We start from the raw sequence: 25,954 nt of genomic DNA on the forward strand, positions 1-25,954 counted from the left end.
TTAAAAAAATCCATATGATGCCTTAAGTGAAATATTGAGAAATAAAAGGAAAGTAATCTGTAATAAAGTAATACATATTACAGTATATAAGTTATCAGTCATAGCTGCACTAGGAGTCATACGTATTTAACTGTTTACTCCAGGCATGGAATCACCCTGTGTGTAATAGCTGCAAATCAAGTTTGATGTACACGTATTGTTTCAGCCACTCAAACACCTTGAGTAGTACTGCCTGTGGTGATGTCGGTTTCTGAAACTGAACGACTTTTGGTAAAGTTACAAACAAAACAAAGGACAGTCTTCTGTTGATTTATAAAATAGCTGTATTTATGAAAAATTCAGTGTGTATTGAGAAATGCAATATATTTCCAATATTTGGGTTCATATATAAGTTGGAATTAGGTTTGAAGTTCAGGTCATTACAAGAAGGTACTTTACATGCATGTCTGAAGAGATATTCAAGAATCATGAGGGACAGGGGACAGTTCTTCTGTCCTGAGCATTACAGACTTTCACCCACTATGTGTCAATGGTGCCCCTCAATCATTGTGACAATCTAAGACACTTTCACAAATGTCTAAGTAAACCTCTAGAGGAAATTACTGCTGCCAGTGACAACCATCGGCCTAAATTAATCAATGGCTGCTTTCAGAGGCAGGAAAGGTTCCCATGAAGGATTTGGCCAACAGTATCAGAATTGGGTCACCAATGAGGAAGTACATGTGCATGTATATGTTAGAACGTAGTAAGCAGAACATCGTCTAGACTTTCCACGAGTCTAAAACAGGGGTTGTTTGATTTGGCCACTTGGTGGAGTCATTATAGCACAGTAGGTCAGGAGCTTGACTTTGGCATCAGACATTCTGGGATCCATTTCTGGTTCCTTCATTTACTAGCAATGTGATCTTGTACTCGTTTCAGATATATCTGAATTTCAGATTTCTTTTCTGTAAAATATGTGCATAGAACCTGCCTCCTAGGAGTTGTAAGAATTAAATGAAATTGAGTAAAGTACCTATAAACTGTTGGGACCACATTAAAGTAAAAAGTTTCTGCACAGTGCAGGGAGCAATCAATAAAACTAAAAGGCAACCTACTGAACGGGAGAGGATATTTACAAATGACATATCCTATAAAGGGTTAAAATACAAAATATATAAAGAACTGATAAACTCAGTACCCCAAAACCAAATTATCCAATTAAAAATGGGCAGAAGACATAAACAGCTGTTTCTCCCAAGAAGATGTTACAGATGGCCAGGAGACACACGAAAAGATACTCAACATCACTTATCATCAGGGAAATGCAAATCAAAACTACAATGAATTATCACCTCACACCTGTCAGAATGGCTAAATTCAACAATACAAGAAACAACAAGTGTTGGCAAGGATGTGGAGAAAATGGAACACTCTTGCACTGTTGGTGGGAATGCAAATTGGTGCAGCCAATTTGGCTGTGCAAAACAATATGGAGGTTCCTCAAAAAACTAAAAATAGAACGTTAAGATCCAAGAATCACACTACTGGATATTTACCCCCACCCCCCCAAATACAAAAATACTAAAGCAAAGGGACATATGCACTCCCATGTTTATTGCAGCATTATTTGCAATAGCCAAACTATGGGAGCAACCCAAGTGTCCACTGATAGATGAATGGATAAAGGAGATGTGGTATATGTGTACATATGTGTATATATGTGTGTATATATATAAATATTATTCAGCCAGAAAAAAGAATGAAATCTTGGCATTTGCAACAACATGAATAGAGCTAGAGAGTATAATGTTAAGTCAAATGAGTCAGAGAAAGACAAATACCATATTATCTCACTCATATGTACAATGTAAGAAACAAAACAAATGAGTGAAGGAAAAAAAAAAAAACCCAGATAGACAACCAAGAAACAGACTCTTAACTATAGCACAGATGGTTACCAGAGGGGTGATGGGTGGGAGGATGGGGTAGTAGGGGGTGGGGATTAGACAGTACACCAATTATCATGATGAAAATAAAATAAAATGATAAAAAAATAAAGTTCCTAGATCCTGGTAGGCATTTAGTAAAATGTAGTGATTAATATGTTAAATACCATAAGCCACATCAGTTTATCATCATCATTCATTTGGGGTAAGTTGCTGTTTGTTTCCTGTTGATAGGCAAGTGGACATTTCTATGTGAAATTATAGGCTTCATAGGTTTTGTGAGATTTACTTTTAATTGCATGTAATATGAAGCATTTTGACTTTAATAAAATATGTATTCATTGTGTTTTTTCCAGCTACAAGCCTTCCAGCCATTTTTCATTTTTTTGAATCTTCCCTACTCTGTTATCAGAGGTGAAGAATTTGCTTTGGAAGTAACCATATTCAATTATTTGAAAGATGCCACTGAGGTAATGTATTAAAAGTTTTGTTAATCATTCATACTTCAGGAAAAAATGGAGAAAACACACAGGGTTATTAATGTTTGGGCATCTGGGCATGTAAGCATTTTATACATTTCTGAGAGATTGAAAATAAACACACTTTGTCAGTGATTTCTTCTACTTATTAATGTCTAAGGATTGTATTAGTGTGTCTGTCCTTTCTTTCTTAATTTCTTGCATATGTTTTCTACTTGAGCCACGTAACTTCCTTACTGTATGTGAGGCAGATCTGTGTCTTTCCTGACTCCCTGTGCTGTTTCCCAGCCTTCCCCACATCTAGAGGCATTGCCCCTTTGCACTGCCATTCTGTGTTCCTTGACTTATTCCTCTCAAGACCTGGCATAAAACTAGGATATCTTTCCTCACCCATTCTGTTCTGGGTTGTTTCCATGTTTTTATAATGTATTTTGTTTTGAATACAACGTATTCAAAACAAGGCTTTGTGTTTTGAGTCATGTGCCTAGTGTTTCCTTAGGTAGTCAGTTCCCTGGAAGGCAGGCTTAGGCCACCGTTTGTATTGTGCCCATAGTAGTGCTAACCAAGTGATTAATTCTTTCCCCCCAGAGTAAGTAGGACTATGTTATTAACTTTGTTAAGTGAAAATGCCACAATCTCATTAAGCACTATGTTTGTAAATTATTTTTAAATTGTACTTTTTAACGTAGTCAACAATGGTACTTTGAAAAGAGCAGAAGATCTGGAATCAGAAGGCCTGGATTCGACGTCCCACTCTACCCCTTGCCAGCAAATAACTTAATGTAAAATGGGAATGATAATTCTTGTTTCTACAGAAAGTATTTTGAGAAAAAGATGAGAAAATAAATGGAAATCAATTCATGAAGTGTAAGGCCTAGATAAATGCCATCCTTGGCAAGACTGGCAACTTTGACAGACTTTACACAAGTTTACAACCAACATATGCTTCAGGACTGATGTCTGCATCATTCTTTCCTTGGGATAATTTCAGCCAAGACTCTCAATAGATGTAATAACCCTGCATCCTGTTTGTCTTAGGTTTTTCTAATGGGACCAGTGTCCTAGGATGATGCAGTTAAATCAGGCTTGTGGCAATACCGTGACATGAAATAACCTTTCTGGGCACATCCTTCCCACTCAAAGCCTTCAGATGATGACAGAATTTAATGTTAGTGGGAGTTTAATGTTAGAAATGGAACCGAAGAGTGCCCTTTTCCCACAAATCTTGAAGTGGATGACGAGAACATAGGAAAATGAAGTTTTCCCTGATAACCTTCTCATCCTCTTCTTGGCTGAATCTCTGTCTCCTATTTCTCCAGTCTTGAGCCTCATGGATTTACTAGCACTTGATGTGGCTAAAGCAACACTTTACTTATGAGCGTTTATTATACAAAACTTTTGATAATTTTCCTTCCAGGTTCAAGTAATCATTGAGAAAAGTGACAAATTTGATATTCTAATGGCTTTAAATGAAATAAATGCGACCGGACACCAGCAGACCATTCTGGTTCCCAGTGAGGATGGGGCAACTGTTGTTTTCCCAGTCAAGCCAACACACCTGGGGGAAATTCCAATCACAGTCACGGCCATTTCACCTGCTGCTTCTGATGCTGTCACCCAGAGGATTTTAGTAAAGGTAAATGTTTGAAGTCTTGAATAATTGAAACGGAAATATATAATTAAAAAGGAAACAGAAGATGGTTTTTCTCTTGGTTAAATTTGTTGGCAAGATCTAGTAGGTCATCTCCTCCACCCTGGTATTGTCTAATTGTTATCTCATCTGTCTGTAATGATACATAATATGTTTTGGAAGTAATCATCCATTTCCTCTTCAAATTTATGATATGTCTATATAGCAAATCTCTTTTGCAGTCAATCAATTACATTTACAAACTGTTTTACATTAGGGTCCTATCAAATCACGCCAAGTTGAGGGGCACCTGGGTGGCTCAGTCAGTTAAGCGTCTGACTTTGGCTCAGGTCATGATCTCATGATTCGTGGGTTCGAGCCCTGTGTCAGGCTCTGTTCTGACAGCTGGGAACCTGGAGCCTGCTTCAGATTCTGTGTCTCCCTCTCTGTCTCTGCCCCTCCCCTGCTTATACTCTGTCTCTCTCTCTCTCTTAAAATTAAATAAACATTAAAAAAATTAAAAAAAAATCATGCCAAGTTGATATGTAGATTTTGAATCTACAGTTGTATGTATTTTGAATGTATAGTTAGAAGCAATTTTGTAGATTTTTCTTTAGAGAAGGCATTATGCAGAAAAACTCAGCCTGGTGGGTAAGCACTTGTGTCCTGGGGTGAGACAGCCCTAGGTTCAAATGCCAGTTCTGTCAAGTGTGACTTGGGGCAAGGAGTTTGATATCTCTCTCTCTTTTTAAATCTCTCTTTGGATAATAATAGGATTTACCTCAGAGAGTTTTTATCATTACCTTTTCATCTTCTCCTTTATCATTTCAATTGCTATTTCTTTTTTTTTTTAACTTTATTAAATGTTTATTTATTTTTAAGAGAGAGAAAGAAAGACAATGCGAGAGGGGGAGGGGCAGAGAGAGAGGGAGACACAGAATCTGAAGCAGGTTCCAGTCTCTGAGTTGTCAGTACAGAGCCCCACATGGGGCTTGAACTCACGAACTGTGAGATCATAACCTGAGCTGAAGTTGGATGCTTAACCGACTGAGCCATCCAGGCACCTCTCAATTGCTATTTCATGAAATGTTTTATCTACTTTAATTAGAAAGTAAGCATTTATTAACAGATTTGAAGCAGGAATCAAAAATGGTAGGTATTTACCTAATGTACGCATAGTGCAGACACTGCAGGCAAGATGTTTATCTTATTTGCATAAAACTCTGTAGACGGATGAGTGGAGACCATGTTAATCGTGTTGCTTTTTTCCAACAGGCTGAAGGAATAGAAAAATTGTATTCACAATCCATCTTGTTAGACTTGGCTGTCCACAAATTACAAACTCCCCTGAAAACTTTGAGTTTCTCATTTCCTCCCAACACAGTGAGTGGTAGTGAAAGAGTTCAGATCACTGCAATTGGTAAGAATACAATATATTGCCATGACTCCAGGTTTATGTGTGTGTGTGTGTGTGTGTGTGTATAACACATTTGTTATCTATTATAGATGTATTTTCTAATTTAGTCCTAATGAGAAGAGGTTGCTAAAGTTTTTAGTTGGTACCAACTACTGATTACAGTAGAAAGACTAGCAGATATGTGTTCTACCTAGACCAGTTCTCAATCTCAGTGTGCATCTGAATCACGTGGGGATCTTGTTTAAAATTTTTTTTTAATGTTTCTTTATTTTTGAGACAGAGAGAGACAGAGCATGAGTGTGGGAAGGGCAGAAAGAGAGGGAGACACAGAATCTGAAGCAGGCTCCAGGCTCTGAGCTGCCTGATACAGGCACAGAGCCTGATACAGGGCTTGAACTCACAAGCTGTGAGATCATGACCTGAGCCGAAGTTGGACCCTCAACCAACTGAGCCACCCAGGTGCCCCACGTGGGGATCTTGTTTAAAGGAAGATGTTGGTTTAGTAGGCCTGGGTGGAGCCTTGGATTATGCATTTCTAGCAAGCTCCCAATTGATGTTGATGCTTCTGATGTGTGTGAAGATCACTCTTTGACTAGCAGCGCTCATTTATAATGTGGCTTGAGGGAGGGATTCTTTTTTTTTTTTTAATTAAAAAAACTTTTTTTTCCAATGTTTATTTTTGAGAGAGCATGAGTGGGCAAGGGGCAGAGGGAGAGGCAGACACAGGATCCGAAGCAGGCTCCAGACTCTGAGCTGTCAGCACAGAGCCCGACTCGGGGCTCGAATCCACAAACCATGAGATCATGACCTGAGCCGAAGTCAGACGTTCAACTTACTGAGCCACCCAGGGGCCCCAAGGGAGGGAGTATTTCTAAGGGCCGAGCTTCTGGCTTCTGTGGCTTTCAACCACTGATAATATCAGAATCTTGTGTGGAGCTTTGTAAGAGCTGCACTTCTGACCTACACAATCAGCATTTCTTAAGCTATGGTTAGGGTGTGTATATTTTGAAAAGGCTCCACAAGTGCTTCTGATGACCAAACGCTGAGCTCTCTTGCCTAGAGCAGTTCTCTGTGCAGGACACAGATAACCTTTATAACAGGAAGCAAGCCACTGACTTCACCCTGTCCTAGTCACCTTCTGGCAACCTAAGTGTGTTTTTGCATCAGCTGTTAAACAGAGCTTCCACACAAACGATTTGTTTATATAGTTGTGCTTTACAAATAACCGAAGGAAATGTTTAGATTAATGAAGATTAACGAATATAAATAGTTTGTTAGGTCTTCAAGATCAGGACCTAAGGCACTTTTTCAGAAGTTATTTTAAATCTCATCTGTAGGTGTAGTGTTTTCCATTATAACTCCAACAACCAAGCCCTCCATAGAGGACTTTTTGGGAGCCTTGAATATAATTCTTAAAAAAATTTTTTTTTAATGTTTATTTATTTTTGAGAGAGATAGAGAGAGACCGAGTGCAAGCAAGGGAGGGGCAGAGAGAGAAGGAGACAGAGAATCCGAAGCAGGCTCCAGGCTCTGATCTGTCAGCACAGAGCCTGATGCGGGGCCCGAACTCATGAACTGTGAGATCATGACATGAGCCGAAGTCAGATGCTCAACCAACTGAGCCACCCAGGCTCCCCTAATTCTTTTTTTAAAAATTAGTATTTATTTATTTATTTTGAGAGAGCGAGAGAGAGAGAGAGAGAGAGAGAACGGGGAAGGGGCAGAGAGAGAGAGAATCAGAAGCAGGCTCTGTCTGTGCTGACAGCATGGAGCCCCAAATGGGGCTCGTTCACCTTGGGTATAATTCTTAAGAAGAATTAAATAAGCTCTCTACTTAGAGGAATAAATTCTCCCACAGTGTTGTGATGCTGGGAGGTGCAGCACGCACACAGGGGATGCAATACACATGCACACACATACACACAAAGGGAAGAAGACTTGAATTTCAAATGTATACAACCACTTCTTACATTGAATGAATCTATCTTTGGTTACTGAAATACTGTTGAGGTTTGATTTTTAACTGTGGCGCAAAGAATGGCTTTTCAAGTTGTATTTCTATATGATACATTTTTTAAAATTTCTTTTTAATGTTTATTCATTTTTGAGAGAGACAGAGAGGCAGAGCGTGATCAGGGGAGGGACAGAGAGAGAGAGGGAGACACAGAATCTGAAGCAGGCTCCAGGCTCTGAGCTTTCAGCACAGAACCTGACATGGGGCTCAAACTCACAAACTGTGAGATCCTGACCTGAGCTGAAGTTAATCAACTGAGCCACCCAGGTGGTCCTGTATGATATTTATTAAAAAAAATCTATTTAGTAGCCCAGAATATTAGTGTGAATATTAGTTTGCTTCTTTGAATATGGAGAATCTAAGTTTATGTTCATTTTAAATATTAGAAACCATAAAAGCATAAGTGGTAATAATATAACCTCTATTTTTCTGTTAACATCTGTTAACGTGTTAACGGGTGTTAACATCTAAACTTTAAGACATCATATGCTAGCATGGCTGCAGCTTATTCATTTAAAAGAAGGCTTTATTTTTTAGATTCATTTTTTAAAATTTTATTTTAGGATTAGATGCTCACTAAGTATTTGGACTTGGAATGGTGTAAATTTCTAAAATATAATAATAGAAGAATGTTCTTCTCCATACAGCTCAACCACAGTGGGGTCAGAATTAGAACTCAGCCTCTGTATTTCCGAATTTTTACTTGTTTCCCCAGTCATGGTATTAGAATTTGGATAGAGGTGTCTCTTAAACATGCATTTTGTTTAATTTTAGATTACTAACTTTGAAGAATATTCCTAATCCTTTTTGACTGTGATATTCATTGAAAGACTTTGACTTGTTAATTCTACTTTGTTGTTGCTAAATAGAACACAGTGAAAACTACTCTAAGCCTTGCTCTTAAAAAAATCTTATAGTGTCTTAGTAAGAAATCAGAATGAGGTTCTAGCTATGTGAAGAATACTACTAATAAAACATTCCTTTCCTACATAAAAATGATGGTTTCCTGATGATCAATCCCTGACATATTTTTGTCCAAGAATTATTTTTTAAACTTATTTTTTGCCTAGTGTATGCCACATCTTTAACTGAGCTAAGAGTCTAATGTGTCACATAATTTACAAGTTCATTGCCACTGTGTTATCAGTTATTTGGCCAGTCTTCCTAAAAGTTTGATGTAATGTTTGTACTCTGTTCCAAGCAGTGGAATAACTATTGCTTCAGTGTCCGATGCCTTCTGTACTTAATGGGAGTCTCACTGCCACCAGGAGGTACAGTTATTGAGTATTTGCTGAATGTATTGAATATCTTGTGCTTTCAGGGGATATCCTTGGTTCTTCCATCAATGGCTTGGCCTCATTGATTCGGATGCCTTATGGCTGTGGTGAACAGAATATGATAAATTTTGCTCCAAATATTTATGTTTTGGATTACCTAACTAAAAAGAAACAACTGACAGAAAACTTAAAAGAAAAAGCCCTTTCATTTATGAGGCAAGGTAAGCATTTTAGAAATATGCTTTTATTTGTAAAAACTTTTTTTTTTTTTTTAGGCAGAATTCACCCTATGCCATATTTCAGAATAAAGTGATTTGCCCTTGCTCTGTGGTTGTAGGACTAGATGGTGCTGAAATGTGCTAAAAGAATGAGCAATGGGAAGATGTAATTGTCACAAATTGCTGCTAACATGTTTAAGGAGTTAGTGTCTAGGGGGGTTTGTATTTTATTTTTTTAATGTTTATTTTTGACACACACACACACACACACACACACACACACACACACACACACAGTGTGAGTGGGGGAAGGGCAGTGAAAAGGAGACACAGAACCTGAAGCAGGCTCCAGGCTCTGAGCTGTCAGCACGGAGCCAGATGCAAGGCTCGAACTCATGAGCTGTGAGATCATGACCTGAGCTGAAGTAATGGCACTTAACCACCTGAGCCACTCAGGCGCCCCTAGAGGGGCTTGCATTTTAATAAGGGGCCTAAAATTTAAAGCTACTAAACATGTAGAGGACTGATTGTTCGTTTATTCATCCCACATTTATGGAGCATCTGTTAGTGCCAGTGTCAGTTCCACTGCTAAGGAAACAGAGGAGGTCAGGGCCTTTCTTCTCAAGAAATTCTCTGTTCAGTGAAGACAGTCTGTACATAAACACATGTGGTGTCATGGGGCGGGCACCTTCTCAGTGAGTTTAAAGTGTCAAGTAGGTGGGAGTTAGGAGGGAACAGTTTGCATGGGGAGGCCCTGCTGGCCCTTCAGAAAATGCCACACTGGGGATTACTCTCCCCTGACTCCTTGAGAGGTGTCTGTTCCCAGACACCAGATGCTTTGTGCCTGCAACTTGCAAATAACAACAGTTATCATTAGCTGAGTGCTTATATGTGCCAGGCAGTGTTCTAAGCCCTTTGCACCTAATACCTCATTTAAATTTTTTTTTTAATGTTCATTTATTTTTGAGACAGAGAGAGACAGAGCATGAACGGGGGAGGGGCAGAGAGAGAGGGAGACACAGAATCGGAAGCAGGCTCCAGGCTCTGAGCCATCAGCCCAGAGCCCGACGCGGGGCTCGAACTCACGGACCGTGAGATCGTGACCTGAGCTGAAGTCGGACGCCCAACCGACTAAGCCACCCAGGCGCCCCCTTAATACCTCATTTAATGCTCACAGTGTTAGTATTGTCCCCCTATTTTTACAGATGAGGAAACTGAGACACAGAAAAGTTAACTTTCCCAGGGTCACGTAGCAAGTGAGTGGCGGAGATGGGATTTGAACTCCTTGCCTGGCCTGAGAGTCCATGCTCTTACAGTCCATACTTAGAGAACAACAAAAACATTTTTAACAAGAATAAAGTAAATTTGATTTCCTCAAATACTCCAGAAGCCAACCACCCAAAGTTTCAGTCTCACTTTTGCTCTTCCATGTTAGGGAACTTCTAGCCAAATCTCTGTGTGGCTGAGTTTATCTCTCGTTACAATTTGGGACACCTGCTGAGGTGAGGATTAGAGTGGTTTATGCAAAATGCTAAAAAAATCCTTGTTCAGTATAATCTAAAAATCGAGTCCACACTTTTAAACTCCCAAGTGTTTTGTTATTGTTTTTTTTTTTTTTTTTTAGGATGAATGCGTTAAATGCAAATAGAGGCCAGCTGTTAGGTTTTGTTAACTTCTCTACAGTTAAGAATTAGAAAGCTTAAAGACACTATTTTGGTGTGAGCTTTTCTTCCAGGTTCCCTCATTATGTAGGGGCGTGTTTATCCTGAACAAAATTTTATGTAATAATGGTAATAACTAACCCTGTTTAAATGTTTTACAAGTGTTTTCATTTACTTCTCCCCAAAACACTAGGAGGTGGGTGTACCGTCACTACTACCATTTTACAGATGAGGAAACTGAGGCACAGGATGGTTACATAACTTACCCCTGTTTACTCCCAGGTGATCTGGTTCTGGAATTCATGCTCTTCCTCAGACCTATAGGGGATCACTTTACTTTGCAATGTTCTTAGGTTGTTAAAAGCAGTAAGCTTAGGATGGAAAAGGTCCAGGAATTGGCCAAGATGCTTGAGTATGGCCAATGTGCAAGAGGTCTCAATGGGGCTTCTGATAAAATAGTGAGAGAGGAATGTGGGCTCCTATAGGGAAGGAGACAGCAAAGGTTAGAATCTGAAGTGTCAGGTTAGATCAGAGTGAGCTGTAAGATGTGGGAGCGAAGAGGAAAAGCTAACCAGTGTCCAAAGCTCTCTCTGGGGTAGGCTGGCACAGACAAGGGCTAAGAGAGAGGAAGGGGGTTGTGAGTCAGGAGCCATAGGCTGCATGAGAGGATAAACTGAGGAGGGCCAGGGACTGGAATCAGAGCGGGGTGTGACGTGGGTGCTGCTGTGGGGGAAAGAGATAGTGGTATATTTTCCCTCAGATTAGAGACAGGCCCTGCAGGCCTCAAATCGGGTTAGGTGTTCCAGGAAGTCCTCAAAGATCTAGCAATTGGTTCTTTCCAGACAGAGCTGCCCATTTAAAATTATCCTCCTTCAGGGGCACCTTGGTGGCTCAGTTGGTTTAGCGTCTGACTCCTGATTTCAGCTCAGGTCATGATCTCATGGTTCATGAGTTCGAGCTCCGTGTCAGGCTTTGTGCTGGCAGTGCAGAGCCTGCTTGGGGTTCTCTGTCTCCTTCTCCCTCTGCCCCTCCCCTACTTGTTCTCTCTCACGCTCTCTCAAAAATAAATAAATACACTTTAAATTATCCTCCTTCATACATGTATTTGTAGATCGTTCGTATTTAAACGCAAGAGCTTATATTTTCAAGTTCTATCATAATTAGGGTTAGGAAGTGGCACCAAGTGCTCCCTGTGGTAGTCAGTGCCATGCTAAAAACAAATGAGATTTTACACATTGCCATAATGGTTATATTAAAGGAGATGAAGAATATTTGGGATTGTCATAATTTAACTCTGTACTGTTTGAAAACAAGATTCTGACGTATTCAAAATTTGGTGTGACTGACTTCAAGCAGAAAGTACATAGGACCTAGACTGTTGCTTTTTATAATTTTGGTACATATTCTTTGGGATAATTTAATGAAATAAAGCAAAATATTTTAGAAAATGCCACATAATTCCATATTTTATATGCTTTATGAATTGTAATGTTAGGCTGGTTTCCCCCAGCCTCGTTTTCCCACCCACAAGACAGGGCTAATAAAATACCCACTTCATGGGGCTGTTTTGAAGGTTAAATAAAACATTTTCATACTTTAACACATTAAACACCCAATAACTCTTAGGCATAGTATAGTTAGTTGCATCTGACCAGGGAGTTAGGTTCCACAGTCAGCAAGTAAGTCTTGTCCATCTGCCTCAAAAGCAAATGTGAAATTCTTCCACTGTCTCCATCCCGTGGTGAATCCTTCCATTCAAATACTGTCACTGCTCTCCTGGACAGCTCCAGTGGCTTCCCTTTGGAAAGCCTGTCTGTTATGCCCATTCCCCTTCAATACAGGCTTGCCATATAATAAAAGGGATGTTTTGAAAATGTTAAAATCATGTCACTTCCTTGCTTAAAATTCTTTAATGGGTTCTCCAGTGGGTGAACTGGCCTTGCCTCCCTCTCTCACCTTGCCTGAGGCTGCCCTCCCTTGGCTCACTCTTGGCTACATTTGGAACACTCACTCCCAGCCCCATGGTGCTTCAGGGTCTCTCACCTTGCTCTTTCTTCTCCTGGGATCCTCTTTCCTGGTCTTTCCATGGCTTGGGTCCTTCTCATCATTTAGGTGGCATTTCCCTCAGAATGGCCTTTCCTTTCCATTTAGAAACTCTCATTTATATGATTCCATTTCATTTTCTTCACCACACTTCAAAAAAAATTTTTTTTTAATGTTTATTTATTTTTGAGAGAGCGAGAGAGAGAGAGCACGAGCAGGGGAGGGTCAGAGAGAGAGGGAGACACAGAATCCGAAGCAGACTCCAGGCTCTGAGCAGTCAGCCTGATGCGGACTTGAACCCACAGATCGTGAGATCACGACCTGAGCTGAAGTTGGACGCTTAACCAACTGAGCTGCCCAGGTGCCCCTTCTTCACCACATTTAACATTATTTAAAATTAACTTGTTTGCCTGTTATCTGTGTGTCTCCTTCGCTAGAAGGTAAGCTCCCTGACAGTGGGCACCGTGTTTAATCTTCTCACCATTGTGTCACTATATAGGCAACTCCATAAATACAGACTGGATGAATGAATTACTGTCAATATTAATTTCTTTGAGCTTTACGTTCATCATCCTAAAGTGGAGATTGGGCCCAGAACATCTCTCAAGTACTTCCATAATTCAATGATTGTTTATAAACACTAAAGGTTCTACCTGGCCTTGGCAGGTTCTTCTTAGCTAGGAAATGGGACCCGTGGCTTCAGCTCACCTTTTGAGCTGGCAAAGTGGCTGATGGAAGTCAACACAGTGGAGTTCCCCCAAACACATTATTTCACATGCTGAACTGAATTGTATTTCAAAGTAGTGGACAAAAGCTTCTTGGTATAATGATTTTCATTATGAAATCAGTGTCTCATTTCAGAGACTGTTTTTTCTTTTGCCATCACATTTGCCAAAGTCCTTTAAATATACCGTAGTTGTTTTTATTTTTCAAGAAATTAAAGTGGCTTTGGCATGAGTCATGATTATATTATTTAAATGTCATTTATGAACAGCGCATTGTTTTACTTAAATCATGCTTGGCCCAGGAGCCTTGTAACCTAACCCATTGTTTTTTTGTTCAAAACAACAGCTACATCATTGAATGAAGTCTCTTTTGCTGTCAGAAAGAAAAAATAGAACCATAAAACAAAAACTGTTTTTGATAAGGATTAGAGATCCTGTGAATTAGAGATTTAAACCACTTGTTTTCCTCAGATATTTAAATCATAGTGCCTGTGGCTCTATTTTTCAAGCGTAGACTCAGACCAAGCCTAGTTGAAAACGCATCGTATTTTTTCCATTGACATAAAAACGGGAAAAATAGGTTTGAGAATTCTGCTGCTGCTTCTGGTCGTCACAAGAGCGGCTAGAGGCGATAGTGAAGACACTGAAAAACTAACAATCCAGGAAGTAAGTTTGCACTTTCCATGTGCAGTATCATACAGAGTAAGGGTGTTGAGGATGATTACTTTTCTTTTAGTACAGAAAATGTTTTTTATCAGCTTTTTACCAGAGGAGGTGAGTGATAGAGTTACAAGGAGGTGATTTTACTTCTTTTGTTTAAATGTAATTTTGACACTTGAGGTAAACCAAGTCACATTATGTTTAGAGTCTTTTTCTAGTTGTTTCTATGAACAGTGTTTTCATTTTTCTTATGATAAATTAAAAATATTTTACATTCATGGCCATTCCAAAGAAAATTCATGACCCAGTAAGTATGTATCTTGTCTGGCCCTTTATAAATAATAGTTCCTGGGTCATTATCCTATCAACTCTTAACTTCTTCTGTATTTTAGTTTTGAAAAGTATCTCCTAATTCCTACTGAACTATTGCTTTCTACCTCAAGAGCTATTCATGAAACTAGGAACTTAGGGCAATACTTCTATTTCCTCATAAACTTTTAGAGAAGACCATAGTTTTGCCTTTTTTACCTATCACGAAAAGTCTCTAACTGAGGTGACTGCCCTTGAATGTTGAATCGTTGTGTTTATGGTAAATATTCCAGCCAAGTCAACAGGGTCCTTCAGGATAAGCAGCTGAGGGTTCTCTGATGATGCATGGCTGGTTTAAGGTGAGGAAGGAAACCTCAAAGGATATTCCTATGAGGAGAGTCATAGAAGTTCCTCTCTCTAGGTTCTGATTCTCTTCTTTGTTCTGCCATAGGAGCAGAGCTGGAGGTTTGGAGTCTAGGGTCATCTAAGCCAGCTCAAGAAATATACTCTACAACTAGAGATTGTCTGTGAGTCCTCCCCCTCCTCTGTGCTGGCTGCCCCTAGGAGAGGAATGGTGTTAGTTGTTGATATTAATGGGGACTGTTGGAGGTCAGCCACCTGAGGGGTAATTTCCATAAGCACTGATCTCATCTGCATGATCTCATCTCTCTGGTTTTACAATAACTCATACTTGGAACTGCAGTTGTTGATGTGATTTGGGGGTTTGGAGGCACATGGTCCTGTTTTTAGAAATTGGTCCTTCTCCCCACAGAGGCACCTCCTTTAGTGATGATGGGTCCTGAACATTTTCTTTTCTTCTTCTTTCTCCTCTCCTTTCCATCCCTCCCTCCTCTCATCTCCTGCCTTCTCCTTTCCTCCCCTCCTCTGTCACATTGAGTTCACAGTGAAACTCTGCTATCTGGTGGATTTAGTCTTGAATTGGAAATTGAGGGAGAATGTCTTGGACTCTTTTGCTAATTTCCTTTGTAAACACTAGAAAGTTATTCTGCTTCTCTGTGAACTCTGACTGCCTCTGAAAAAGAAAGAGATTATATGATATGTTATTTTCAAGGTTTATGAAGACTAAAACATGTTGAAGTGAGCTAAAGTAGTGTTAATAATGCCTATCATTTTTTTTCTATTCTTACTTGTTTTCTTTTTTGAATATGTAGAACATTAATATATTTCCAAAAGTCAAACTTATTCTAAAAGGTATATGTGAAGGGGTATCTCTCCCTCTTGTATCCCTTCTCCCAACTCCTTGTGGGTAACTTCATTTCTAGTTTCTTTTTCTCTGCAGAAATGAACACATATATATTTTTTCTTATTTCCTCTTTTTCTTACACAAAAGGTAGTATATGATACATGCTATTTTAGACTTTGTCTTTTTCACTTACTAGTGCATCCAGGAAATCACTCTTATGAGTTCAGAGACATACTCCTCATCTTTTTTTCACAATTGCATAGACTCCACTGAATATGTTCTACAGTTTATTCAATTAGTCTCCAACTCAGGGGCATGTAGGTAGTTCCAGTGTTTTGTTTTTTTTTTTTCTTTTTAAGTTTATTTATTTATTTATTTATTTATTTTAATTTTTTATTTTTAACGTTTATTTATTTTTGAGACAGGGAGAGACAGCATCAACGGGGGAGGGTCAGAGAGAGAGGGAGACACAGAATCGGAAACAGGCTCCAGGCTCTGAGCTGTCAGCACAGAGCCTGACGTGGGGCTCGAACTCACGGACCGCGAGATCATGACCTGAGCTGAAGTCGGATGCCCAACCGACTGAGCCACCCAGGCGCCCCTATTTATTTATTTTGATGGAGGGAGGGAAGGAGAGAGAGAAAGAGAGAGAGAGAGAGAGAGAAGTGGGTGGATAGAATGTATGGGGGGGGCAGAGAGAGAGAGGAGAGAGAGAAAGAATCCCAAACAGGCTTCAGGCTTCTGGCACAGAGCCCAATGTGGCGCTCAAATTCACGAACTGTGAGATGATGACCTGAGCTGAAATCAAGAGTAAGATGCCTAACCAACTGAGCCACCCAGGTGCACCTACTTCCAGTATTTTTGCAATTACAAATAATGCTGCAATGAATAATTTTCTGCACATATTTTTGGATTGTTGGAGGTGTATCTTCAGGGTAGAATCTTAGAAGTGGAATTATTGGGTCAAAAGGTATAGATACTCCCTTACACAGCAGTTGTGCATTCTGAGTTCCCTCTAGCAATGAAAGAGGTACTGGTCTCCTTACAGCCTTCCCAAGGGAATGAGTGGTCAAACTTTTGAATCTTTGCTAATAGGATGGGTGAAAAATAGTATCTCAATGTAGTTTTAATTTGCATTTTACTTACGAAGTTGAACATTTTCTCATATATTGAGGTCCATCTCTCTCTTTTTTGTGTGTGTGTGAAATTGTTTTTTTCTTTTGTCCCATTTTTTTCCGTAGGATTTTTATTTTTTTTCTCTAAACTTAAAATATACTTTATGTAAATATATGTATAGATATGTAGTAATCATATATAAAGATATATATAAAATATATATGTTAATATTAGGGACATTAGCCATTTATCTGTGTTACATGTTGCAAATATTTTCTTCTAATTCATCATCTTTTAACTTTGCTAATGGTGCGTTTTGCCATGGAAAAGTTTAGAACAATTTTTGTGGTTAAATTTGTTAAATATTTTCTTAAAAATTGGATGGTTAGAAAGCCTTATCCTATGCTCATAGTATGGAGTGATACCTATTGTTCATTGAGGGCTTGCCATGTAAAACGTACTGTTCTGAGGACTTTTCATACATTAATCACTGAAAGAGTTCTGTGAGCTAGCAGGAAACAGCAGCTTTGGAGACATAAACCTTGGCTATGTCCGGTCATAGAAGTTGACTAATTTCTGGCTTCAATACCTCCCAGCTGTATGACCTTGCACTTGGCGTGTTCTGAGTTCCAGTGTCATTATCCCTCAAGATGCTACCTCTAGATAGCATCTCCATCATAGGGTTGTTGTGAGAATTACCTAAGTTAATATCTGAAAGGGCTTTGAACAGTTTCTGACACATAGTGTTGGATAAAGGTTGGATATTTAATTATCGTACTGTAGTATTTCAGTTTTAAATATCAAGATTATAACCCCATTGTTTAAATTAAGCAAAATTCTGACATCACCTAAATGTTGTTTATATTTCTTTTACTATAGGTGTTAAAGATCACCATGAAACAGTGTCTTGTTTTTTACACTCTTTATCTTATTGTAGCTTAAGTCAGATACTCAGATCTGGGTGTCTTGGGAAAGGCAAGAAGGGAGGACAGTTTGGGACATGGCAAGAGCAGATTATAATTTTAAACCATTAATGCTCATGTTTTGTTAGTTAAATATGAATAATTCTAGTTATTGATTCTTCTAAAATGTGTTATTCATAAAGTAAACTTTTTTTGTTACTGGAGTTTACGAGGGATTGAATTCAACATTTATAAATGTTTCTGGTTGCCAGGCTCTATGTGACCATGCTGCAAAGTTCATCCTGTGTGACATCACCTGCCTGTAGTGGAATCTTGGATAAATTACTGCTATTTTAATTTCATTTTTAGCAACTTACTTTGTTGTGGGTTGTTTGGTGAATCTTTTAGTGTTTGGCCTATGATTTCTCAGTCACTGGTCTTTGAGACCTGCATGCATTGCTTTGCAAATATGAAACATCTGCCTTATTTGCACTATTTGTTTGCGAATATGAATCATCTGCTTTTATTAAAGCAGCTGCATGAGCCTTAACCCCCTCCTCGATTTACTTGTATAGTGAGACTTCATTACCACTGCTGGGTTCTTTTTTGTTTTTTGTTTTTTTAGTTTTTTAAAACGTTTATTTATTTTTGAGAGATAGAGAGAGAGAGAGAGAGAAACCAAAGCTCTGAGTTGTCTGCACAAAGCCCTATGTGGGGCTCAAACTCATGAACCATGAGATCCTGACCTGAGGTGAAAGACACTTAACTGGCTGAACAACCCAGGCACCCCATGTTTTTTTCTTTCTTTTTTTTTTTATAATGAGAATTTGGATTGAGGTGGTTGGTACACCAGTTGGTCCTTTGGTTTACCTCAGTTGGCCATGGCCAAAAAATTTTAAAGCAATTCTCTTAGATTATTTAGCAATTTTCCCCTGCTATTGTTGGCCTAAAAATTGAAAGTATTTTTACCTTTCATTTTAGCCTTAAACTTTAATTATGATACTTTAGGTACAAACAGTTTTATATGATTAAGCATGGAAACTATTGTAGTCAACACTACAGAGTTAAATAAAACTTGGCCTTTAATTTTGCTTGCTTTAAAACAGCTAGAATTGTTGTCTCTGTTATAGTATTCTTCTGAATTTAATTTGGGGTTATCACAGTTCTTATTTTACACATTCTACTTAAAAAGTGTTGATATTTTAAATCTCTCACAGCACTTAATGTAGAAAGTATTCAATATTAGTTCTTAATTTGATATCTTCTTTCCCATTCTCTGTTCATGTTTCCTCAGTATAGAGTCATGATTAGAAACTCATTCATTTCAAGTTGTGATACATTGATTATCTATTTTTGTGTCTTCAGGTTATCAGAGAGAACTTCTCTATCAGAGGGAAGATGGCTCTTTCAGTGCTTTTGGGAATGATGACCCTTCTGGTAGTACTTGGTAAGTGTTTTACTAACAGAACAAATCTGCCACGAATGGGTTCTCATTAGCTAATTAATTGCCAGTTAATAGCCAATGGGCTCTCAAAATGGCCATGAAATTGACAGATGTGTCCCTGTGTATATAGGCTTGTAGGTTTCTTTTCCTATTGCCTGGCTTTAAAGTAGATTTTCCTTTTAAAATATGGTTTTAAAGCAATAATAAGTAAGGTGTTTTTATTTAGAAAAGATAAGTCATACATCCTTTTTTTTTGTGGTGAGAAAAATAATAAAAATACTTACAATGATCGTGTCATTGACAAGAAAAACGGGTTAGAAATACTTAGTGATTGTGACATAGTTCTTTTCTTTATTTTTAAAGTTTTTTATTGGAGAGAGAGCATTCAAGCAGAGGGAGGGCAGAGGGAGGAGAGAGGCTCCTATACTTCCTCACAAGCCCTGACACAGGGCTTGATCCCACCATCCTGTGATCATGACCTGAAACATAATCAAGAGTCGGATGCTCAGCTGACTGAGCTACCCAGGTGCCCCAACATAGTTCTTTTCTTAATCAGACATGGTCAATACAAATTTTGTGTTAACACAGTCAACGTTGTTTCTTTAAGGTTATTATTATTATTATTTTCTTTGTGTGTGGAAAACAGTGATAGAATTAAGTAATAAACATCCACATTTCCTCCAGAATGGAATCTATGTGTGGCTGATTTTGGATGATTACTTTCTCTCCTTGAACTATTGTTAATTCTACATTTCACTCAGAAGAAGATTGACTAACTGTAGCAGTCAGGTTAGACAAGGCACACTGTGGTAACAACTACCCCTAAAATCCCTTAACAAGGGTTTTTCTTGCTCAGGCTGCATTTCTTCTTTGGGTCGGCAGGGGGCTCTGTAATCTGCTCAACAGCCACCATCTCACCAGGAGGCTCCAGGCTTGCAGCAGCCTGGAAAGAGAAGGCTGGAGTATCCACCACTGGTAATCAGGTGCTTCAACCTGGGTGCAACATTTCTTCTCAGTTTATCATTATCAGAGCTGGTCACATGGCCATGCTTAACTTCAAAAGGGCAAAGAGGTGAATTTCTCTGCATACTCAAAGTAAAATAGAGGACCAGATATTACTGAATATTGGTGATATTTATCACACTAAACATTTCATAGGATGAACCATATCTGCTTCAGATTTTCTTTTGGCATGCATCAGGATATAGATTCATAAATAGAAAGGTTTCAGTGTTTTATTGCTTGATGATCTTTTCATCTAAATATTTAGGTGAAATATTGTTCTGTAGCAAGCATTGGCAAACTTTTGCTATAAAGGCTCAGATAGTAAATATGTTAGGCATTGCAGGCCACATAAAGTCTCTGGTGTTTTCTTTCTTTCTTTCTTTCTTTCTTTCTTTCTTTCTTTCTTTCTTTCTTTCTTTCTTCCTTCCTTCCTTCCTTCCTTCCTTCCTTCCTTCCTTCCTTCCTTCCTTCCCTTTAAAAACCATGCTCAGGTGGAGGGTGGTGGAAGAGAGGCACACGTAAATAGACCCTGGGCTGGATTTGGCACAAGGACCAGATTTGGCCCAGACAGATTTGGTTCGTAGGCTGTAATGTTCTGACTCCTGTCTCATAGGAGAGAAACTATCCATTTTTGCTAGTTTAACGTACTCTGGTTTGACTGTGAATTATATATAGTTAATCCATGGCTTTAGGGCTGAGTGAAGTGTGTGGTGGGATCTTCTTTGGTAAATAACTAGAAAAGTCCAAAGATGATAACCTTGGACAGTTTCTTCAACTCTCCTGGAGTGTTGAATTCCCAATCTATAAAATAATAAGGCAGGATTAGATGATTTCTAAATTCCTTTCCAAATCTGGTATTTTGTGAGTTGACCTGGAATTTCTTGACCACACTCAAGTGGAAAATGTATCCACCAGCTGGGCTGAGATGTTTATGTTGTTTCTTGGTTGTCTTTCTTACCTTTGTTCTTTCTTTAGTGATCATCCTTTGGTGAATCTTCTGGTAGAAAATATGTTGTTATTGTTGATATTTTCTCGTTCACTGTTAGAGGACTTCATAGAGTGTATTTTATATGTTTTTTCTCCTTTCTCACCTAGGTTGTCAGCTTTTGTTTTAAGATGTTTCCTTGAAGCTGATCCTTACATAGATATTGATGAGAATGTGTTACACAGAACATATACTTGGCTCAAAGGACGTCAGAAATCCAATGGTGAATTTTGGGAGCCAGGAAGAGTGATCCATAGTGAGCTTCAAGGTGGCAATAAAAGTCCAGTGACACTTACAGCTTATATTGTGACTTCTCTCCTGGGCTATAAAAAATATCAGGTACTTAATCTTTAATTTAATAAATTATGGGTGGAAAATCGCAAGGAAGGTAGGTCTTGATGGATCAAATGTCTGGAAACTTAAAGACTTTTGCAATTGTATATCACTTTTGAGGTCTGAATTTGGACACCTTTGGCTTTGCATTTCTGGCTTTATTTTAGAATCTGAAAATGAAAATATTAACCCACTCTTTCAGGATAACAAAGAGAATTCTAAAAATTCTTTTTAATATAACTGTTTTTGTACTTGCTATTAGTAAGGTAAATCAATACATATTTTATCATTGGAAAGGTTAATTTCTTAGGGGAAAGAAAATTCTTCAGAATTTGGGAATGTATTCTAGCACATTTAGATTGCAAAGGATTTTTTTAAATTTCTAAAATAATATGGAGCAATGACCATGTCTGCTAATTTAGTACATAGTACACCGACACTCTAAAAAGCATGTTAAGTAGGCATGGATGTCTGGATGAGAATGTGTATACATGGAAAGTTATGCTAATGAGCTTAATTCTGCTCCAGAGCTGTCTCAGTGATTGATGCCTTTATTGCCTTAATGCCAGCTGCATTTCACATGATTGAAAACAGCCATTCTCTGTTGTAAGCTCCTGCCATTTCCCTAGTCCAGTACTAGGCACATGGAAGATAACTTTCCCCTAAATTTAGAGCCTTAACACCTGAGATCAGATATGAGTAACATTTTTCTCTCTTTTTTTTTTTTCAACGTTTATTTATTTTTTTGGGACAGAGAGAGACAGAGCATGAACGGGGGAGGGGCAGAGAGAGAGGGAGACAGAATCGGAAACAGGCTCCAGGCTCTGAGCCATCAGCCCAGAGCCTGACGCGGGGCTCGAACTCACGGACCGCGAGATCGTGACCTGGCTGAAGTCGGACGCCCAACCGACTGCGCCACCCAGGCGCCCCAACATTTTTCTCAAACTATATTTTGTGCTCTCGTCTGAGTTCATGATATTAAATGGTAGAAAAAATTCTATTTTTTATTTCTTATTCCTTCTAGGGAATGGTGCCTATTTACTCATAAAAACTGGAAAGCAGTGTTCTTTTCTTTTTAAATTTTTTTCCTTTTCTTTCCTTCCTTTCTTTCTGTTTTTATTTAAATTCCAGTTACTTAACATACAGTGTAATATTACTTTCAGGTGTAGAATTTAGTGATTCAACACTTCCATACATCACCTGGTGCTCATCACAAGTGTACTGCTTTAGTCCCCATCACCTATTTCACCCATCTCCCCATTCTCCTCCCCTCTGATAACCATCAGTTTGTTCTCTATAGTTAAGAGTCCATTTGCCTCTCCCTCATTTTTACCTCCTTTGTTCATTTGTTTTTTTTTTTATTTGTTTTGTTTTTTAAATTCCGCATCTGAGTGCAATCCTATGGTATTTGTCTTTCTCTGACTTATTTTGCTTAGCATAATACTTTCTAGCTCCATCCATGTCATTGCAAATGGCAAGATTTAATTCTTTTTTATGGCTGAGTACTATTGCAGTGTGTGTGTGTGTGTGTGTGTGTGTGTGTGTTTGTATGTGTACTACATCTTCTTTATCCATTCATTAGTTGGTGGACACTAGGGCTGTTTTCATAATTTAACTATTGTAGACAATGCTGCTATAAACATTGGGGTGCATGTATCCCTTCGAATCAGTATTTTTGTATTCTTTGGGTAAGTGCCTAGTAGTGAAATTGCTGGATGGTAGGGTAGTTCTATTTTTAATGTTCTGAGGAACCTCCAGAGTGACTGTACCAGTTTGCGTTCCCACCAACAGTGCAAGAGGGTTCTCGTTTCTCCATATCCTCGCCAACACCTCCTGTTTCTTGTGTTGTTGATTTTAGTCATTCTGACAGATGTGAGGTGATATCTCATTGTAGTTCTGATTTACATTTCCCTGATGATGAGTGATGTTGAGCATCTTTTGATTTACCCATTGCCATCTGTATGTCTTCTTTAGAAAACTGTCTATTCATATCTTCTGCCCATTTTTAAAAAGATTTATTTTTTTTTTATTTTTAAGTAATCGCTACACCCAACATGGGGCTCAAACTCATAGCCCCAAGATCAAGAGGCATATGATCTACTGACCAAGCCAACCAGGTGCCCCTCTTCTGTCCATTTTTAATAGGATTATTTGCTTTTTGGGTATTGAGTTGTATCATTTCTTTATATATTTTGGATACCAACCCTTTATCAGGTATGTAATCTGCAGATATCTTTTCTCATTCCATAGGTTTGCCTTTTAGTTTTGTTGATTGTTTTCTTTGCTGTGCAGAAGCTTTTTATTTTGATGTATTCCCAATAGTTTATTTTTGCTTTTGTTTCCCTTGCCTTCAGGAGACACACCTAGAAAGAAGTTACTATGGCCAGTGTCAAAGAGGCCTGTGTTCTCTTCTAGGGTTTAATGGTTTCAGGTCTCATATTTAGGTCTTTAATCAATTATGAATTTATTTTTGTGAATGGCGTAAGAAAGTGGTCCAGTTTCATTCTTTTGCATTTTGCTGTCCAGTTTTCCCAACACCATTTGTTGAAGAGACTTTTTCCTATGGGATATTCTTTCCTACTTTATCAAAGATTAATTGACCATGTAGTTGTGAGTTCATTTCTGGATTTTCTATTCTGTTGATATGTGTGTCTGTTTTTGTGCCACTACCATACTGTTTTGATTACTACAGCTTCATAATATAACTTGAATTCTGGAATTGTGATGCTTTCAAGCTTTGCTTTTGTTTTTCAAGATTACTTTGGCTATTCAGGGTCTTTTGTGGTTCCATACAAATTTTAGGAGTGTTTGTTCCAGCTCTGTGAAAAATGCTGGTGGTATTTTGACAGGGATTGTATTAAATGTGTAGATTTCTTTGGGTAGTATAGACATTTTAACAAATGTGTTCTTCCTGTCCCTTAGCATGAAATGTCTTTCCATTTGTTTGTGTCATCTTCAATTTCTATCATCAGTGTTTTATAGTTTTCAGAGTACAGGTCTTTCACCTCTTTGGTTAGGTTTATTCTTAGATATCTTATGTTTTTTCTGCAATTATAAATGGGTATGATTCCTGCATTTCTTTTTCAAAAGCAGTGTTATTTTCAAAATGAATAGCAAATATTTAAATGTCAATGATCATCATTGATTCCTATTGCCTAGGACAAAGTTAGGGGCTTAACAGACACTGAAATTATTTTTTGAATAAATGTTTAAAAATACTTTTCATTTAAATGTGTGGTTATGGGTTATTTTCAATAGTAAAATATATGTTTTTTTTTCTAGCCTAATATTGATGTACAAGAGTCTATCAACTTTTTGGAGTCTGAATTTAATAGAGGAATTTCAGACAATTATACTTTAGCTCTTATAACTTATGCACTGTCATCTGTCGGGAGCCCTAAAGCCAAGGAAGCTTTGAATATGCTGACTTGGAGAGCAGAACAAGAAGGTAATGCATGGGGTCATTTGAGATTGTTAGACTGCTATGCATTATGAAATATATAAATTATGTGAAAAGTTTTGTAAGCCAGATATGAAGTTGATAACATTTATATCTTCAGAATGTGAAGAGGGGTACCTGGGTGGCTCAGTGGATTCAGTGTCCAACTTTGGCTCAGGCTATGATCTCATGGTTCGTGAGTTTGAGCCCTGCATCAGGCCCTGTGCTGACAGCTCAGAGCCTGGAGCCTGCTTTGGATTCTGTGTCTCCCTCTCTCTCCGCCCCTCCCCTACTCATGCTGTGTCTCTCTCTGTCTCTCAAAAATAAACGTTAAAAAAATTTGTGAAATGGAAGAAAAATGAAATGCAGATGAGATCAGATAGGTCTGACATGGCTGCTTCTGCTCTCCCTGAGTTTTCTAGAGAATTCGGGGCTTGGTTGTTTCCTTCTTTCAGATATATTCTGCCCTATGTCAGTTACCTTTTGAGTTCTCTGATACCATTTCTGGTTGGGTGGCCTTCAATGGTCCGTAGGATGTTGGGTTGTGGAGAGACTTGGGTTTGAATTCTGGTTCTGCTACTTGCTTTTATAAGCTTCAGTTTCCCTAGATGTAAAATGGGAATAACTCCTAGCAAATGTTCAAAATTTGAATGAATATGCTAACTCATAGAATGCGAATGCCACAAAATGCTGTTAGTGAGTTGGGTGACTTTTTGTTTTAATGAACTACAACAGGACAAAAAGTACAGGTGTTGCTACTTCCCAAATGTCCTCTTTGGTCAGGGATCCAGGGAGTGGTGTGGGTGTGTGAGGGAGACAGAGAGAGAGATAGGTAGATAGACAGACAGACAGACACAGAGATGGGGATGGGTGGGCAGAAATAATTTTAGGTAATGTCTACTGATTCAAAGCCCTGTTAATTCAAGAAGGGATAATTGTAGAAAGTGTTTTCCACACTACACTACAGAAAGTGATTTCTAAGAGTGTGAAAAATATTGCATTATTGTTAGCGGTACCTTAAAATGAATTCTTACTATTATTTTTTATTTTTTATTTTTTTTTTGCCTGTTGCAGTGCTGGGGATAGATTATTACACAGAGATGGAAGTCCTTGGTATTCCTTCTCTGCTTGTACAAGTGGTAGTTATTTCACATTCCACCTAAGT

The 25,954-nt window shown here is 38.5% G+C and overlaps 1 protein-coding gene across 5 annotated transcripts in view; it reads left to right on the plus strand.

Annotated features, from left to right (window-relative positions):
• CD109 (CD109 molecule) overlaps window positions 1-25,954 on the plus strand; it is a 184,414-nt gene that overhangs the window by 128,761 nt on the left and 29,699 nt on the right. For all 5 annotated transcript variants that reach the window (XM_042986670.1, XM_042986668.1, XM_042986669.1 and 2 more), the window contains 7 exons: window positions 2,285-2,398; window positions 3,825-4,043; window positions 5,313-5,457; window positions 8,790-8,966; window positions 18,949-19,030; window positions 21,128-21,356; window positions 24,633-24,798. In XM_042986670.1, the coding sequence (XP_042842604.1) occupies window positions 2,285-2,398; window positions 3,825-4,043; window positions 5,313-5,457; window positions 8,790-8,966; window positions 18,949-19,030; window positions 21,128-21,356; window positions 24,633-24,798 (1,132 nt within the window). The remainder of the gene's footprint in view (window positions 1-2,284; window positions 2,399-3,824; window positions 4,044-5,312; window positions 5,458-8,789; window positions 8,967-18,948; window positions 19,031-21,127; window positions 21,357-24,632; window positions 24,799-25,954) is intronic.

This window comes from Panthera tigris, chromosome B2 (genome assembly GCF_018350195.1).
Source record: "Panthera tigris isolate Pti1 chromosome B2, P.tigris_Pti1_mat1.1, whole genome shotgun sequence".
Taxonomy (NCBI): Eukaryota; Metazoa; Chordata; class Mammalia; order Carnivora; family Felidae; genus Panthera; species Panthera tigris.